At 46.5% G+C, this 18,349-nt stretch overlaps 2 protein-coding genes across 3 annotated transcripts in view; one reads left to right on the top strand and one right to left on the bottom strand.

Annotated features, from left to right (window-relative positions):
- The window catches only part of arhgap17a (Rho GTPase activating protein 17a), a 32,348-nt gene extending 26,895 nt beyond the window's left edge, over positions 1-5,453 (top strand). For both annotated transcript variants that reach the window (XM_080458652.1, XM_080458651.1), the window contains 3 exons: positions 634-785; positions 1,893-2,408; positions 3,502-5,453. In XM_080458652.1, the coding sequence (XP_080314778.1) occupies positions 634-785; positions 1,893-2,408; positions 3,502-3,665 (832 nt within the window). In that variant the 3' untranslated portion in view covers positions 3,666-5,453. The remainder of the gene's footprint in view (positions 1-633; positions 786-1,892; positions 2,409-3,501) is intronic.
- A 3,630-nt stretch (positions 5,454-9,083) lies between these two features.
- The window catches only part of grid2ipb (glutamate receptor, ionotropic, delta 2 (Grid2) interacting protein, b), a gene marked incomplete at both ends in the record, with an annotated part of 31,118 nt that continues 21,852 nt past the window's right edge, over positions 9,084-18,349 (bottom strand). The window contains 14 exon segments of the mRNA XM_080479634.1: positions 9,084-9,155; positions 10,803-10,967; positions 11,047-11,165; positions 11,615-11,744; positions 11,822-11,908; positions 11,984-12,139; positions 12,233-12,429; positions 13,283-13,360; positions 13,760-13,847; positions 14,152-14,304; positions 15,498-16,091; positions 16,093-16,245; positions 16,964-17,008; positions 17,864-18,168. Coding sequence (XP_080335760.1) covers positions 9,084-9,155; positions 10,803-10,967; positions 11,047-11,165; positions 11,615-11,744; positions 11,822-11,908; positions 11,984-12,139; positions 12,233-12,429; positions 13,283-13,360; positions 13,760-13,847; positions 14,152-14,304; positions 15,498-16,091; positions 16,093-16,245; positions 16,964-17,008; positions 17,864-18,168 — 2,342 coding nt within the window.

The raw sequence follows: 18,349 nt of genomic DNA, 5'->3' as shown, positions 1-18,349 counted from the left end.
TTATAAAATAGTGAAATGTGAGACATGGTTGTTGCTCACACAACCTCTGGGCTCTGTCATCACAGTCCGTCCTCTTAATGTGGCCTTCATGCCGACTGTAGATTAGTAGACTGATGAGACCCGCCTCACCTCCATCTCAGACATCAGCTCTTCCTCTTTGGCTTTAGCTTGTTCTTTTCTTGCGCCACCAGCAGTCGCAGCAATGTGGGCTGATCTGAACCGGTCTGGAGTCGGCCCACTCCCCATCGCGCTGCTTTCCTCCTCAAATCACCCGAATCAGCAGGAACTTCACACTAACTGGCTCAAACTGCTCCGAGATTCCAGCACATTGCTGCCCGTTATGTAACGACTGAAGGGTGTCTTTGATTTAGTTGGTGAAAGGAGAACATTCATTTGCAGACAGATAAAGCCATTCAGCGCAGCATTCCTTCTTTCCTACAGGCCGGGCCAGGAAGGTGAATGGAGATGAGGCGCACTGATTAGATTGGAGATTTGCAGCACATGACAGCTTTGAGGAGTTTGAAATGGCGCCGTGTCGGCAGTTAAAGAGGAAACGTTCCAGTGTTGCGCCAGTCGCTCCCTAAATTACACACAAATCCTTCAAGTTTTTTTTGTTTTTTGTCTCTGCTAAAGCAACCCAAAACCACGAGACTCCATGTCCTCCATGCCGACCCCCGTGCTCCAGAGGAACGGCTCCGGAGGGGGGATGCAGGCTGCAGGGCAGCTGGGAGCCGTGACCCCCGGGGCGGGACCCCAGGGGCCGAGTCCACACACCCTGCGCAGAGGTAGGAGTGTGTTACCTGAAAGATCCAGTCGCCTCACAAGATGCACACAAATATGAAGGACAGATTATTTATAGGGCGAATTCACACCACAGCAATTTATTTTTTATAATCAGATTAAAATGGAGTTTAACAGTTAATCTGTTCAAAAAATCCATATCAATAAAATATTGAACCTATAACAAAACGACCTAGTTTTTTAATTTCTTTATTGCAAGGTGAACATTGGATGTGGTAATTGAACATTTAGCTCATTCCGGTTATAAAAATAAAGAACAATTAAAGATTAAACTGCTGCTGCGATGTATTTTCTGCTGTGTAGCTTCCATGAAGTTGCTGTGTGCCGTATTAAATCGAACAAAATACTTTTTTTAGTCTGTTTGGTTAAGGCTCTTTGTTCAGTTAAAAGCTCCACTAACAGCCGTCGTACCTGAACTAGTGCTGTCATCGATTAAAAAAACAAACAAAAAAATGTACTGAATAATTGTTGAATTTTCTATAATTTATCCCATTTTTTTCTACTTAAGACTGAAGCTTGTCATGCATATTTATTTATGGAAAGTCTGGGAAATAATGTAAACTCGACATACAAAGTAGATTTAAATTCAACGACCATTTGTATGACTTTTCTTTCAGTTGTTCACCGTTTCTCTCCAAGTTTACCTAAAGAAAAAGAATCTCTTTAATCTTTAAAAAAAAAAAAAAAAAAGATTTTAGCAAGTTAAATGTTATAAATTAATCGCCAAAATTGTGGCATTCATTTTGCCGCCACTAACCCCAACCACACGACACGGCAGTAACGTGAGCACACTCCCAAGTCTGAGGGAATAAACCGTCTCAAGCCACCAGGAGGCGACGTCATTTTATTAACTTGGACATTTTTTCATGTTGCTGTCTTGTTCTTATACCAAAGTCATGAAGATGTTACTTTCCTGAACTGGGATCTTGTCAAATTTCACTTTATTCTGAAATTAATTAATACGCTTAATAGGTTTGATGTTTGTAATAATAATAACTTAGATGTTTGGAGCGTTTTATAGAAAGAAAAGTATCTTAACGTGACGATTAGAGCTCAAACACAAACTAATCACAAACTTTTCATATTTTCAGTGACCAAAAAGCAAGCTCCCGCCCCCCCCAAACCGACTAACCCTCCCCCCGGCCAGCCCTGCACCACAGTGACCCCCGCCTCGCCACCCGGCTCGTCTCCCCGGCCGCTGTCCAGCCACTCGCCCACCTCGCCCACCTCTCCGGCCTTGCAGCCGTGTGCCACGCCGCGGCGCCACTCCAGCAACCAGCCCCCGATCCACGCGCCCAGCCACCCGCCCCCGGAGCCCCCGACGCAGGCCGGCGGCCCTCAGGCCCCGCCCCCAGGCGGCACGGACCATCAGAGCGCCGACCCCTCGCCCCCGAGCACCCCGACGCCCCCGGACTCCCCGCCGCCACCCACGCCCGGCCAGGACGGACCCACCCCTCCGTCCCCATCCCCCTACCAGACGGGCTCCCTCCCCCGGCCGCGGCCCGTACCCAAACCCCGGAACAGACCCAGCATCCCGCCGCCGCCGCAGCCCGCCGCCACAGCCAACGACAGCAACGGCGTCTGTGCCTCAGCTCCCAAGATGACGGGTGAGTGTCGCTCCTCCTCCAGACTGTGACCGCTGAACGCCGGCGTCTCTAACGTCCTGCGTTCTAACGCTCCACAGGTTAAAGAACCGCAGGTCGCAGGTCGGTTCAGAAGTGACTCTTCAGCACAACCTTTTTTTTTTTTTAAACTCTCCTCCGTCACCACAGCAGTTTTATTTTGCCTGCCGCCATCACACATCATTTATCTTGGCACTGATGCCGAACTGTCGCCCTGCGCCTACCATCAACATGAAAATATCGAAATGACACACGAAAGGATAAAGGTGAATAGAAACGTAGTTCCGGGACGACGCCCCCTACAGGCCGGAGGAAAAGTCCTTTCATCTCCTCCGTGGAGCAGTGAGACGCTTTAAACTACAACTAGAAGGTTTTTAGTGCTTAAAACCACAGAAACACTTAAATATTTATGGCATTTTCCACTCGTGCTGCTTTTAAGAAAACGCCGGTGATTCTTTTAATCTGGTACTTTTAGGTTCAATAAAGTTTTTTCCACGTTTCTTTATTACAACAGTTTGGTTGCTTCACATCCCCCCGACGTTTAATCTCTGATTTTAGAATCGAGAGCATGAAACACTTGATACTCGGCCATTATTAAGCGACAAATACACACAGTATGCAGGAAGTCTTATTTCACTACTAGAACAATCTGAAAGGTTTAAAACTTCAGGGTGTAACGACAGTCCGGCATCAGATCTCATTCATCAGGCTGATCATCAGATCACTGGTTTCTACAGACACTCTCCCTCTAACACGCATGTTTATATTCTTATTGTTTTTCAGTTGAAGCTTTGGTGTTTCCCTGCACTTTTATTGTCCCACAACAAAGTTGTTCTGTCCTGCCTCATAGCATGCAGCGCCCCCTGCTGTTCACAGTATTACCCACACAGATATCACCCACCGATTGTTTTCATTCAGCACATGTTTGTCATCTGCTGTTCATCTCATGTGGGCACGACCGGTGTATTTATGTCTGTGGGGTGTTGGTGTCGTCATGGCAACCACGCGGAGGTTTTTTTTCTCGGTAAATCAAACAGTGAAGTGATCGTCTCTTCTCTCCCGTTGTCGTCCGCTCCAGACGCTGCCGTGTCTTTCAAAGGGACAAGTCGAGCTCCGGTTTCTGAGCTCGTCGTGGACCAGCTGCAGCCGCCGTTCTCCTCTTCCTCCTCCTCCTCTTCCTCCTCCACCTCGCTGCCTCTTCCTAAAGACTGTGAGCTGGACAGTGAGAGCACCGTCCTGTGAGGAGAGCTCCGGTCCTTCAAGCGCCTCCGAGGGTCTGGTCGCCCCCCCGGCTTGTGTCTGCAGCCACGTGATGCAGCGTCTGGCGTCATCATGGAGGTCAATCAGCGTAATCGATTAGCAAACGTCTAGTTTCATACACATGACCACAGAACCACAGTTAGAACTTTATTCTCTCAACATTAAATGACTCAAACTTGAGGTTTGACGCCTGCTAGTCGGGGAAACGTGACGGGAAAAACATTGAATAGTCAAATTAATCACTTTCTCAAATGTGAACAGAATATGTTGATATATATGAACCAGGACGCAGCGTACACTTGACCTCCATGATGATGCCAGATGATGAGTTGCAACACACACACACACACACACACACACACACACACACACACACACACACCGCTGCAGAACAAGGCTCCAGACAATCAGTTGTGAAAAAGACTGGAGGCTCAAGACCGAACCTCTGCAGGAGCACCGAGGAGTTCTGGACCGTTGCGACTTCCCGGGCGAGGTGTTTTATATTTAGGTTTTTTTTTATGTTGAAAAAGGCCTTAAAACAAGAAGGAAACCACAAGATGTGTTTGTTGGGGGCATGAACATGAGCAGCTGACGTAGGAAAAAAAAAAACAACCAAAAAGTTCAAGTGTAGCTGGTGACTGCAGGCTTCCAGTCGTCGCCACACTCGATCGACCATCGCTCTCTCTCTCTCGCTCTCTCTCTCTCTCTCTCCCCCCCCCCCCACATCCCCCATCAGCCTTGTATTTATTTACTACACACACATTCCCTGTGGCTTGACGTAATTAATGCAGTCTTTAAATGTAAATCATGCCTTATGAACGGAGCGTTGTATGTAATGTTACTGTATGAACAGTGTTTCAGGGACGCAGGGAGGAAACAGAAGTTATATTTAAATGTGTTTGGGTTGATTATGGGTTTTTCTTTCTTTTTCTTTTTTTAATGCAGAAGTAGCAGGATGCGTGACTCTCGCAGCCTGATTGCACACAATATCTTTTTTTTTTTTTTTTTAATGAATCTGATGTTTGGGTCTGTCTGTTCTGGCTGCGAGTGAGTGAATGTAGTGAAGAGTTCTCCGCTGAAAAACTGCCTCGCCGCAGAGAATTGCCTCCCCCGTTTAATCGGCTGCCCGACGGTAAATAGAACTGTTCCATGTGTGAATGTTACACTGATGAATTCATCCTATGGGGCGGAAGCATTCTGAAGATATTTACCTACATTTAATGACCTTTCAAACTACTTTTCTAGCAATGAGGTCATTCATTGTCATCATTATCAGTTGTCTTGTTTATTTAACCTGGGGGTGGGGGGGGCAATTCACTGCAGTCTGACACAATTCAGCGTAACACCGGTTCCGAGGTTTTCTTCTTTAGTCTGTCCCACTGAGTTGAGCGCACACACACTTTGTCGTGGAGCCTCAGCAGTGACGTGGTGTCAGACTTTTACCAGGTCAAGAAATGGCTTTGTTGTATTTTTTTTTCTCTTTGTTGTTGTTTGTTGGCCTCGGGTTCAGTTCCCGCAGATCTGAGTGGACATGGTACCAGTGGAGAAGGTTCCAGATGAGAATCCCCGTCCTGCTCCGTTCGCTTCACTGCCTTACCCCGATAAGCGACAAAACAAACGCCATCAAACTAGATGTGATGATGCTGCATTTTTTTTCTTTTTGAGATCGATAGTTTTTGTATGTATTCTGTCCAGTGAGCTTAAATATGGAATAAAACATGTAACATGAATGCTTGGTTATACCTTTCCAAAGAAAATAAAGTATACGAAGAAACTAAACTGCTTCATTTATTTGATTCTTCAGCTTCAGTTCTAAGTAACACTACTTCTGTCCAGCAGGTGGCAACAGTGAGTCACTGATGTCCTGACGTTGTTCTGATTAGAACAAACATTTAACTCAAACGGAAGGGTATTAGGGCCACTGAAGAAAAAAAGAAATTTGGAGGCTAAAAACAACCAAACCTTCGTGCACTCCAGAAGAAGTTGAAAGTCAGTCGAGATTTTCTTTTTTTTTTTAGGTTAAAAAAAACAACTTCGTGCACTCCAGAAAAAATTCCAAAATCAATGTCGAGATTTTTTTTTTTCCCAGAGGTTAAAAAAACAAAACCTTTGTGCACTCCAGAAAAAGTCGAAAATCAAAGTTCAGATTTTTTTTTCGGAGATTAAAAAAACAACTTTGCACTCCAGAACAAAAGATTGATAATAACACATTTAAATAAGCACGCCGGGTTCTGTGTCTTTGTCCTTCGTACTCCACGAACTTCCGTGACGGATCAGCGCTGCAGGCTGCTCGGTCTCTTCTAGTCCTGATACTGATAACTCACTGTGTTTATGAGCTAGATTCTGTTCTGAAGCATCTTTTCACCACTTTAATAAACTGTCTGCGATGCATTTTGTAGAAGCAGTCACACGTGCTGGCATGTGGATGGACGAACTTTGTAAAAAAAAAACACTTTTTTCCACCTTGAAAATTAAAAAATCTCGACTTTGATTTTCGACTTTTTACGGAGTGCACAAAGTTTTTTTTGTTTTTTTTCTTAACCTCCCAAAAAAATCTCGACTTTGATTTTCGACTTTTTCGGGAGTGCACAAAGTTTTTTTGTTTTTTTAACCTCTGGGGAAAAAAAATTGCGACTTTTGATTTTCGACTTTTTCTGGAGTGCACAAAGGTTTTTTTTGTTTTTTTTTATTCCAGAAAAGACAAAAAAAATCTCGACTTTGATTTTCAACTTTTTCTGGAGTGCACGAAGGTTGTTGTTTTTTTGCCTCCAAATTTTTTTTTCTTCAGTGGCCCTAAAACTCTTCCGTAAATCAGATATACATTGTGTTAAACATGTATATATATAAGTATGTATAGTGTGTGTAAATGTATTTTCATTACAGATCGAAATTATTTAGATTATTATTTACAAGGAGTATATATGTGTATGTGTATAAATGTTTTCATTTTCTTTGTATTTTGTATCTGTGTTGACATGTCTGAAATTGATAAGAATAAAATTGGACCGTATCGAATCATAAGAGAAAATATAGAAATAGCGAATCCAACATTTAACCAAAAATGGCTTCTTCACTGAGTTCACCAAGTCTTTGTTTCTTCAGACACGATATTATAAATCAAATGTAAGAATATTGAAGAAGCGTGTTGTGGAATATCAGACACGAGTCAGGCAGCGTTACTTCAAGCATATTTTTATCCTTCAAAAGAAAAACAAAAAAAACATGTCCTTCACTCGAAAGCAAACAATAGGGGCCAAACGCTCACAAGTCGTGAAAACATTAGTATAAAAAAAAAAAATATAGAAGAAAAAAACAATTATAAAAGGGAAGGAACTAACAGAAGAGTATTTTTACTAGAAACTGAAATATGCAGGGAGGGAAACGCTACCAGCTGCACATCTTAACACCAACATGCATCGACCGGGACGAGAAACACTGTTACTACACCTGGAGCAGCATTTTCTTTTTAAATTAAAACTCTGAAAGCTTGACCGAAGCTGTGGAAGAAGAAATAAAATTTAAAAAGAAAAGGGTCTTGGGGTGGTCTCCTGATGACATAGGAACAGAAAGTGAAGGACATGCACAGTACGGCTGCAAATGAGCAGTGCATAGCAAAAAAAAACTGAATTTACAGTCTCAACCATAGTTGGTGGACATAAATACATCACAGTATTACACTGTACTGTTGGTGAGTCATGGCGTCGCCATGACGACCAGAGAAGCAGGAAATAACCATTTACAGTAGGGTGCTGTGTGTTCCTTCCTCTCCCTGCTCGTCTGACGTGGGTTCCCCCAGCAGCCGCCCACCGGCTTCAGCCAGAACAAACCGTTCGTCCGCTCTCGTCTCTCTGGAGGGACGATTTTAACAAGAGGAGGGTAAATAAATGGGGAAAGATTTACTCCTCCACTCACAACGTTGGACGTAGACGTCAGGATCCAACGGAAAGAAGAAGTTGCTTCATTGTTTTGTGATGAAAGCTGGAAAATGGCCTCGGGTCACCTGCCAGGCGCCCGAGCAGAACCGAAGAAATGTGAAGCAGGAAACACACACACATGGAAAGGAAACGAAATGAAATCATGATTTGTGATTTTGATGCCTGGACAGGTTTAGAAAGGTTCTAAAGTCTGTGCAAAGCAGAAACACGAAATGGTCTACGGAACATTACATCATGTTTTAATCCAATTATTCTCAACTCAGAAACTGAAAGCTCAGCTCATTAAATCTGCTGAAACCATCCATTACCAGATCAGTATGAGTAGAAAGTACTAAAACTCACTAAAAACTGTAGATCCATTCAAGCAAAAGCTTCTAAATGAGTGTGATGTGTGTCGTTCCCGCTGGAAGAGGAAAATGTCAATCAAAATGATTCAATAAAAATGTTTTAATTTCGCAATGTGGAGGAAAAATCTGGAGCCAAAAGCTTTGAATTTGATTAAAAGACTTTGAATTAAAGTGAGAGTTTTGGTCTTGATTAGCATTTTTAAGTCAAAACAGGAACCTTGAGAGAGACTTTTTGGAGCTAATACTAAAGCTTTAATGAACCTGACCAGTTTAAAATCTGTTAAAATACATAATCAAATTATCAACTTAAATCTGAGCTTTAAAACCATAAACATGTTACATTTATAAAACAGCCTACAATGCTTTTTATTGTCACCGGTATAAGTTTAAAGTTGGCGTTTCATGTTCAAAACGTTTCAATAAGCCGATCTGCTGTCATCATTTTCCTCAGCATCAGTGATGCTGATGTCAAATTACAAGCATTAGATGCTACATCTCTATAGTCTTGACAGAGGAGATCAGCCGATGGGAGAGTTGGGGAACGTAAAAGTGAAGCGAGGGGCTTCGGAAGGAGGCAGGAAACAGAACTTTTATTTTAAAACTGAAGATAAATAAATAAATAAATAAATAAATAAACAAATAAATAAATCCTGCGTGATGGGAGGACGTGAGCGTGCCGTCAAACTCGCCACTAACTCGTCAGACTACGTCTACACCTAATCTTTACAGGTTTCAAATATGATCTGATAGAAAATATAAACTTTGATGGTTGCATCATAAAACACAAGTAAATATCCAGACCGGGCCGTCGTCACATGTGTGTGTGTGTGTGTGTGTGTGTGTGTGTGTGTGTGTGTGTGTGTGTGTGTGTGTGTGTGTGTGTGTGTGTGTGTGTGTGTGTGTGTGTGTGTGTGTGTGGACCGCTCTATCAGCACCTGGAGGATCAGTAAACTGGCTCTGTATCTACAGATCTATGCGGCGCGTTTCCAGGGTAACGTGGTCTCTGCTCTGCCGCGTTCCAGCGTCTCTGTTGGAATCTGATTGGCACTTTGGCTGTGGAGAAGCCGGCCGGCCTTCGGCGGCGGCGGCGGCTGGACACCGGCCGGCTGTTCCTGCATCTACCAGGCCAGGGGGGAGGACAGCCGGGGGCTGCGGGGGTTTTCCGGAGTCTGGGTCTCGTTCAGCGCCCTCTGGAAGAGAAAACCCGACGTTTCTACAAAGATCAGGAGAGTTTCACGTTTCCAGGGCACCATTCTGACCCCCCCGCCAAAAAAACCCCAAACAAACAATGTAATTGTGGCATGTGGGGCCACTAGTGGGAGCTGTTGGTTGCTGTTGTAAGGTCGCCCCGGAGCGGCCCCCAGGCAGCAGAAGCTGAGCCCCGGCACGCCGCAAGACTTTCAATAAAACCTCTAAACTGGCGGTCGTGGAAACTCAACGAGGTCAGATTCAGTAACTGCAATGTTTTTGTAGAATGTAGAATCGGTAATTATATTTAGTATAAAAATAATCGTTCTACATTCATGCTGGACACCGTCGTTACTGGCTACAAAATAAAATGTGAATATTATTGTGTATAATTGTTTTGTCCCGTTTTGATTAAGCGGACTGTGTATTGTTACAGGCTTGGCCTATCTCTTTAAATAATGGTGCATTGTGGGAAATGGAGGCGTAACATGTTTCATCTATCTATCTATCTATCTATCTATCTATCTATCTATCTATCTATCTATCTATCTACTTTTAACAAGTGACGAGCCCACTGAACTGTGTGTTTCTATGTGGGGGGAAAAAACAACTGTGGACATGAATCATCGTGTTTTCAAAAAGTTGCATTATCAGTGGCTTTCCTTCATGAAAAATGTAAATAATAATAATTAAAAAAAGATAGTTTGACCTCTGAAATTCACCCAGTGTTCAATGAACATTTTTCACAACAAAAAAAAAGTAAACAGACGACACAATGGTGCTTTTCACATATTATGCAAGCAGCTTTTCACGGCAGCCCTGCACGGCGGAGTGGAGGCACTCGTGGGATTTTCACGCTGGTATTTTTACCAGCTGAAGAATCACGATCGCTTATAAAAGGACTGAAGGAGCCGCCGGGCGCCGCGCTCCTCCGCGCTCCGCCGCGCTGCGCCGTGTTTCACCGCTCTACCGCGCCACCGCGTTCCACCGCGTCCTCCGCGCTCCGCCGCGTTTCACCGCGCTCATCCGCGCTCCGCCGCGCTGCACCGCACGCTGCAGGGGGCGGGACAGGATCCTGACGTTCGTTTACGTCAGTGACTGGAGGTGAATTATTAGATTCAGCCAAATGTGAAAACATGAACTGCAGTTTGTCATTAAAATGATCTATTGACTGAAGATAACATGGTTTCTGTCAAATTCACAGACGTGAGAGATTATTGTGTTTTCTTCCCTTTTCACCCAGTTTACATTGTTTTGGTTTAATTTAATTCCACATAGCTGAATTTTCTCTGTGTTGTTGTTGTATTGTGACTGTTTCTGTTGTTGTGTTGTGCTGTTGGCCCTTCTGGGCCACCGTACTGATCTCCTGAGAAGCTTTGTTTTGAGTTCACTCCTCCAGAAGTCAAAATCACCCCGCAGCTCATCTCAATCACCAGAAACATGAAGTTTTGTCTCCATGAGCAGTCGGACGCTTCGTTTTCGTCGGTCAGCGGCTCAACGCTTAATTTTCGTTGGTCAGCGGTCGTACACTTTGTTTTCATCGGTCAGCGGTCGTACGCTTCGTTTTCGTCGGTCATCGGCTCAACGCTTCGTTTTCGTCGGTCAGCGGTCGGACGCTCAGATGCTGGATGGCGTCGTCACCAGCTCACCTCGAATTTGGATATAAAGTCGGCGAAGATGCCGAAGAAGGACTCGGTGCTGGTGGACTTGCTGTCCTCCCCGAAGAAGGAGGCCACCTTGGTGAACTCGTCCATGGCTCGGCTCTGCAGGGACTCCAGGGACTGGACCGCCGGGTGGCTGTTCTCCAGGAAGCTCTGTGGGCGCAGACGTTCACGTCACCGAGGAGAAACTCAAAGAGTCGCCGGGCGTGTCGGAGGCCGAGGGCGTACGTACGCTCATGACGGAGGCGAAGTGGTCCTCGGGGGTGGGCGTGATCTTCTGACAGGCCGTCCTGATGTCCTGGATGGTGGCGTGGAGGTCACTCAGCTCCGTGATCACCACCCTCTGGTGGACTGTCACACACAAAACGGAGTGATGGAGTCGCTACGTCAGCGAGGAGCTGTTCAGACTAAGAAAATACTACCTCTCTCTCTTGCTCTACCTCACTTTCTGTCAACCTCTCTTTTTACCCCCCTGTACCTCTCTTTCTCTCTCTACCTTTCTACCGCTCTCTTTCCATCCCACTCTCTACCTCTCTCTCTCACGCATCCTTTCTCTTTCTACCTCTCTCTCTTTCTACCCATCCTCTCTACCTCTCTCTCACTATACCTCTCTTTCTCCCTCTCTCGTCTACCTCGCTTTCGCTCTGCCACTTCCTACCTCTCACTCTTTCTACGCCCCTTGCTACCTCTCTTCTCTCTGTTTTTAAAAACATTCAATCTGAAGAACCTACGTGAGTGACAAGAAGTTTAAAAAACCAGAACGTTTGACTCAGATCTCTGCTGCAGAATGGTCTTGGTACCTTTAGCGGCCAGAGGCACCGTGGTCAGGTCTCTGGAGAAGTTCAGCAGCTCGGGGAAATGTTGGCACAGAGATTTGGCCAGAATGTGGAGAAAGGTGGATTTTCCGTCGACGGTCTTGGTGGTGCTCAGCTACGAAGACAAAACGCAGGAAATGAACGACTCCCAGTCAAAACGAGCCGGCGGCGGCTGAACAGTCCTCACTGTACCTCGGTGAGGAAGTTGATCTTGAAACTGGTCGTCCGGCTGCTCTTGGGTTGGCCGTTGTTCAGGTAGTTCCCCATCGCCAGAACAAACTGTTGGAGTGACGGAAAGCAGCCCAGTTACTACCGTGAGCGCTCGCGGTGAATAACAATGCGGCGAAGCTTTACCTCCAGGATTTTGGCCAGTTTCTTGCTGCTCTTCAGCTCCACCGAGGCCTTGTAAATGTAATCGTACGCCACCTTCATCTCCTCCGTCCTCTCCTGCAGCGTGGTCTTGAAGTGGAGGCTCCGCAGGCGAGTCTTGTACTCGGGCACCATCAACATCTAAAACACACAGGACACTCGTTTCCACAGGTTCCTCCGCCACTTCTTTCTTTTTTTTTAAAAACGTGTCGGCGTCTTCCCCGCCGCCGCCACCTGGAAGATGAACTGGTCCGGCGCGCTCAGCTTGGCCGGATCCTCGTCGAACTGCTCGTACTGCTTGACCTCGTCGTCGTCGGGGGCGTAGAGCAGCAGCTGCTTGATGTGGGCCGGCTCCAGCCGGTCGGTGGTCATGTTCATCAGGACCTGGCGAAGCTCGGCGGGGGACAGCTTCAGGTGGGCGATGAGGATGGCTGCGGGGAGGACGAAGCTCAATGAAACTTGAAATCAGGTTTTATTAAAGGCCAGGAAAAGTTCTCTTTCCACTAAAGAGAGCAAGCCGTTCCACCATGAAGGTTATTTCACCTCAACTTGACACCAGATGTGGATTCTGAGCTCCAGTGAGCTCGACCTCTCTCTCACCTTTAATACTCTGCTGTTTAATACTCTCACGGTGAAGCAAACAAAAACTTACCGATAAAGTCAAGTGAGAATTGTAAATAAATAAATATGGGACATTTAAAATAAACGAGGTCATGATTTTGCGTGAGAGTAAAAGGAGTCATATTCTCCATCGTTCCATCTCCTCCTCCTGGTCTGGTCGGTCCAGAAACCTTCAGTATTCAAAGTTTCTCGCTTCTCCTTGATTTTCCTCCATTTAAATATTGGATGATAGGAGCTGCATTCAGAATCTGCTGTGTCTGTGTGAGCTGGACTGGCTCAGCCCACACATGCCCATCTTGGGAAGAGGAGGTACTTCCTCACATGGTGCCATGTGCCAGAGCAGAGCTGCCTGATTGTGGGAGGAGTCAAAGGGAGGCGCCTACCTTGATTGGGATTGGCTAAACCCCCGATGACACTATACAGGGTTTGATTTCTGATTGGCTGGTTGGAGCAACACACTTTTAAAAAAGTGAAACAAGCCAGGGAGAGAGAGGACAGACTGTCTTCACTTCTGGGACGTCAGTCCAGGTATAGGGACGATTAGTACGGTTGGAAAACCTTTAGAAAGTGAAGTTTACAGAATATGGCCCCTTTAATAATAAATTGGAAGTTTCGTCCAAAAGGAATAGCAATCAGCGGACTTCTGGTCCTCGTAGTACTCACAGGCGTTGTAGGCTTTCTTATGAGACAGAATCTCCACCACGTCTTTCTTTTTGAAGTTCTCCGGCAGGAAGGCTGGCTCTGGAGGGGAGACTGATAATTTTAACGACAGTGTGAGGATGCGTTCTCCAGGCACCGGGGGGGAAAGTCAACAAACACACATCTGAAGTTACAACAAGCCCGTTGATGGCTTAATAGCACAGCTCTGCCATCCAGAAGAGTAACAGGACGTTCCATTGGCAGACCTGTGTTATTACTGAGAGACAGAAAAGAAGAGGGAGGAGTGGTGCCTGATGGAGAATGGATGGATGAATGAGCCCAAGCAGGATTATGGAGAACATCATAACTGTGAAGGTACAAAACAAAACAGACACTTATAATCCAATACTTTGAAAATGTTCCACTGTAAAGCAGATTTATCGCACGACGTTCAACATGGTCCACACAAAGACATGACGCGTGATGAAGTAGTGAACTCACTGGGTCTGCGCTGAGTCCCAAAGTGCAGGTCGAGGTCCAAGTACTTCACCATGTCGCTGAGCTTATCGTACTCCGAATCCTCCCCGAGCTAGACAGGAGCACAGGGCCAAGACTCGTTTCTGGATCAGAAAGTCTCAGAATTTCAGATCAAATCTGGCCAGAAATTTCTGTTTACAAGCTTGTTGCTTTGATGCCGCCGTGACTCAGAGACACATAAGGAGGCCGTTCCAATTATGGGAGGAGAAACGTGGGAGGGCTGAGAAAACTCACAGTCCAAGTGGGAACATTCGCAGGTCGGGCGCTTCTGCTGCGTCCACAGCACAGCACAGCACAGCACAGCACACAAACCCCTACAGCCGGAGGGTGGAGGAGAACCCCGCCCCCCTGCTCACCTGGCCCCAGATCGTTCCCTCGGAGTTCTCCACCTGCTCCCAGCGCAGACGCTTCACGCTCATGTGGTTGGCGTCGGAGGCCTGCTGGCCCGGCTTGGGCAGCGGAGGCGGGTCACAGGGCGGAGGCAAGGGCGGAGGTGGAGGCGGCGGAGCCTTTGCAGACGGAAAACACTCGATTAACACTTGAGCAATGAATGTTTTGTGAGCTGAAAACAAAGGAATGTCCTCGCTGTGGTAGACTCCTTTCAAGCTTTTACATGGCTTCGCTTGTGATTTGATGGAAGAGGATAGAAGAGGAACATAAAGCTTTATTTTTCTCTCTTATGGTTTTTATTGTTCTTGATGGAAAGGAAATTGAAAAAAAAAAAAAAAGAGAGTCAGATTTCCAGGAAAACAGATTCACCCTTTTGTTTTATTACAACCATTTTTATTGCAACCCTTTTGTTTTGTTTTGTTTAGCAACAGTCATTACAAAGCAGTAAAGGTTGACAATAATCCAGCAAATGGCAAAAAAAGAGACTTTTAGACAGTAACGTTCAGTCTTATGCACACAGAGCAGATTTTGGTTTGGTGCCTTGCTCAACATCTGCCACCTGAGCCACACTTTGTTGAAATGTTATTTTTTTGGGATTCATTTGATTGATTTTATGTGTTTGGTATCCTGTTTCACTGAGACTGTACGACCACTGACAGGCAGAATTAATAGCACTCATTATCTCTTGAACAGATCAGTAGGTGGGATGTATTAAGCTGCAGCAAATGAACATTTTTAACAGACTAAGTTGTGAAGGCTGGACTCATAACATCGGATGACACGAGCTACACACTGCGTCAGACAGCAGTTTGTACTGGTTCTGATAGCGAGAGGACTGAATCCACAGCGGATCGCAGGTTGCTGCATTTGTGGAGCAAAAAAAGAAACTGCACAACAGCAGGCAGAGGATTGTAATGTGTTATTGCCGTTTTCAATGAACAGACTCGCCAGATTAATGGCCGATGTTCCCGGTTGTGGCATGAATGAAACGTTTGAACATTCACAGATGTGTGTAAATTGTGTTTAAAGAGACCTACAGTTCAAACTAACATTCAGTCTTTAATCACTGCAGACATCAGCATGAACGATGCCCTTAAATAAAAGTGAAGTTTCCATCTTCATGTCTGCTCTGTGCATGCCCAGCCTAATGCTGTGTGGACGAACAGCAGGACTGTAAAGAGCCGCCTTGCATCACAATGTTGTTATTTTTAATATGGCATTTCTGTTGCTAGGCGCTGCTTCCTGTGCCACAGCTGCAGTGAGCCGCCGCGTGTTTGAAGCTGCTGTGGTTTTCTGGGTTTGCAGACGTTACCTGCTGGGGCTGGTGGTCCTGCCGCGTGCTTTCGTAGGTCTGAGAGTGAGTGGGGAGGGAGGAGTGGGAGGCCGGGGGCTGGGGGGGCGCGGCGGGGCCGTGGTTCTGACACTGAGGCGGGCCGTGGTCCTGGAGGGACGGCGGCAGCGGGCCCTGGTAGCTGTGCTGGTGGTGGAGCTGGTGGTGCCTCTGGAGGACGAGCTGGCTGGGCCGCAGCAGCTGGGGGGAGGGCTGGGGGGAGGTCTGACGGAGGGGCTGCGGCTGGCTGAGCTGGCGGGGGAGGTAGCACGGGCGGGATGGCTGCGAGGAGCGCAGGGTGGCAGCCGTGGTGTGGCCGTGCGAGAGGCAGGTGGAAGCGGTCTGGAAGCGCTGGTGGGTCTTCTCCATCTCCTCCCTGGTGGGGAGGACTTTGTGGAGGGGGGAGCGGCTGGACAGGAGGGTCCTCGGAGGGGGCGGCGGCGGAGGGATGATGGGGTGGTGCGGCTGGAAGGGCATCCGACTGCGCGGGACGTGCTGCGGGGAGAAGCGCACGGGCGGCAGCGTGTCTGTGAACTGCACTGGAGGGGGTATGAGGGCCTGGAAGGGTGGGGGGGGGCGGGGGGCTCTGGGTGGGTGGCGGAGGGATGGGTTCGGGCTCGGAGGAGTAGGAGGGGGAGGACGCCTCCTCGCTGCCACTGTGCTCCTCGCTGCTGCCGCTGCTGAGCTGCCGGCGGATGAAGCCCAGGTCCTGGTCATCCTGGAAGCTCATCTGGGGGGAGAAAGTGAACGCCATCAGCCCCGAGAACCAACGCCATCGCCTCAAATCAGCTAAAAACAAAAGCTCTTTCTAGTTTTACGTACAGCCAGGGTGTCGTTTACCTCCCACTGTTACACTGCTCCATTACTCATATTATTACCAGAGGGACAAAACTAAAGAAACACACTAAGTAAGTAATATTAAAGTCTAAATCACATTCTCAACACACTCCGTTCACACAAGATGCACATTTTGGTTGAATTCCAGATTCTCTGTATTGCTAAAATAAAGATAATAGTTCCAGGACCAAAGGCTATAAATTGCATTTATTGACTGGTTTTGGTTTAAAAGTGAAATCTTCAGTACGTCTCGGCAACAGAAACATTTTGATTGATCCAATGACACTAAAACGTGGAGTTTTTTTGTCGTGTTTTACCAAAACATGAAATTCCGGATACACCTATTCATGTTTTAATTGCACAACATGAACAGGTGTATCCAGGTGTATCCATGCACTTTTAAATGCCGCCAGATTAAAAAACAAAAACACGTCATTCAAGATCATCTGCCAATCTGGAGCTGATTCATCTCATAACTTGAGACCTTTACGCCAATTTCCCTTTACTTCATGAGCTCTACTTCTATAAATCTACAGCCTTTAATGTTCCACCTCATGATAAACTTATATTATCAGACTCTATTGTACAACGGAGTATTGTGTTTTACTTACAGGCACACCTCCTCTTCTGAAACCATGACAACCACCGTGATAAATCTGTTCATGTAACACAAGCGTATCATTGTAGCACACATTAGAGCCACGCTAATGTCAACATGCAACACTACAACGGTTCTCTACATGGGAATTTATTCATCAGCGAGCACACAGACTAATAATGATGGTACATGCAACACTAGAGCTGGACACAGTGGTATATATAGTGAAGACAGTCTCCAAAGGTTTCTACAGTGAGTTAATTACTGATAATGATTGTATTCAAGGCACCATCCATGCCACAAATAGTAGATAACTGGCAGGTTGGCATGTGGTTGTCCGACACATTTGCATGTGCAGAGCTGAGGTTTAGAGGAAAGACGGATCAAAAAACTTTAATTGTGAACACGCAATTCTGACGTTTGTCTGTCAACATTCTGAACCTCATCCAAACCGTCCTGTACGTTTTTGAATTGAACTTGTCGGCTATTATTTTTAAAGAAATATCAATTGAAAAAAATTATAATTTTGTGCAAATTTGATCACGTGTATGTTGTTTATGAAGTGTTGAGACGACGATCCTAACATGTGGCCTTGGAAAACATCAAGTGGTGCTTTGCTATGTGACTGAGCTGGAGCGGAGATCCAATATTCAAATGGAGGAAAATCAAGGAGGAGCTAGAAACTTTGAATACAAGGTTTCTGGACCAACCAGACCAGGAGGAGGAGTTGAAAAGCTGGATAATACAACCCCTTTAAATATATTTAAGATTCAAAGAAAGAGGTGAAGTGTGTTTCCACAGTGTTCATTTTCCTTAAAACCGCCAAGAAAACGCTGCAGGAGAGTGAGATCGATAAAAGATCGATAAAAGGTCCTTCTTATACACTGAAAACTTCAGAAGTTCTCTTCCTCACCTCCTCATAGTCGTTCTCTCCGGGCGCAAAGTCGTCCACCAGAGTCACCCGGTGGCCCAGCTGCTCGCTCAGGGCGTCCAGGAACTTGTCGGTGTCCCGGCTGCGCGGCGGGCGGGAGAAGGTGAACAGCTTCCTGCGCCGGGTGAGCGTGTTGGGAGCGCCGCCGTCCGAGTGTTGGGGGGAGGCGGGGGGGCTCTCCAGGCTGACATAGGGGTTCGAGTCCACGCTGCTCTGGTGGTGGATCTCGTACACGGGGGTGGGAAGGGGCTCCTTCCAGGACAGGGTGAGACCCGACTTTCGGTTCCCTGCGAAGAAGGACATCAAAGATGGCTTCCGGTGACGTTCACCAGGTTCCACGGCGGCTAGTGTGACTGTTTCTCTCATCCTGTCCTCGTCACTTGAGCTGACGCCGCTCACTGTGATCAGACATTCTTGGCCATGTGGTCACCTGGACTATCATTTGAGGTAACCATGGCAACACAAAGA

This window comes from Lipophrys pholis, assembly GCF_963383615.2.
Source record: "Lipophrys pholis genome assembly, chromosome: 1".
NCBI classification, from domain to species: domain Eukaryota; kingdom Metazoa; phylum Chordata; class Actinopteri; order Blenniiformes; family Blenniidae; genus Lipophrys; species Lipophrys pholis.
This window is presented reverse-complemented; position numbering and strand designations above follow the sequence as displayed.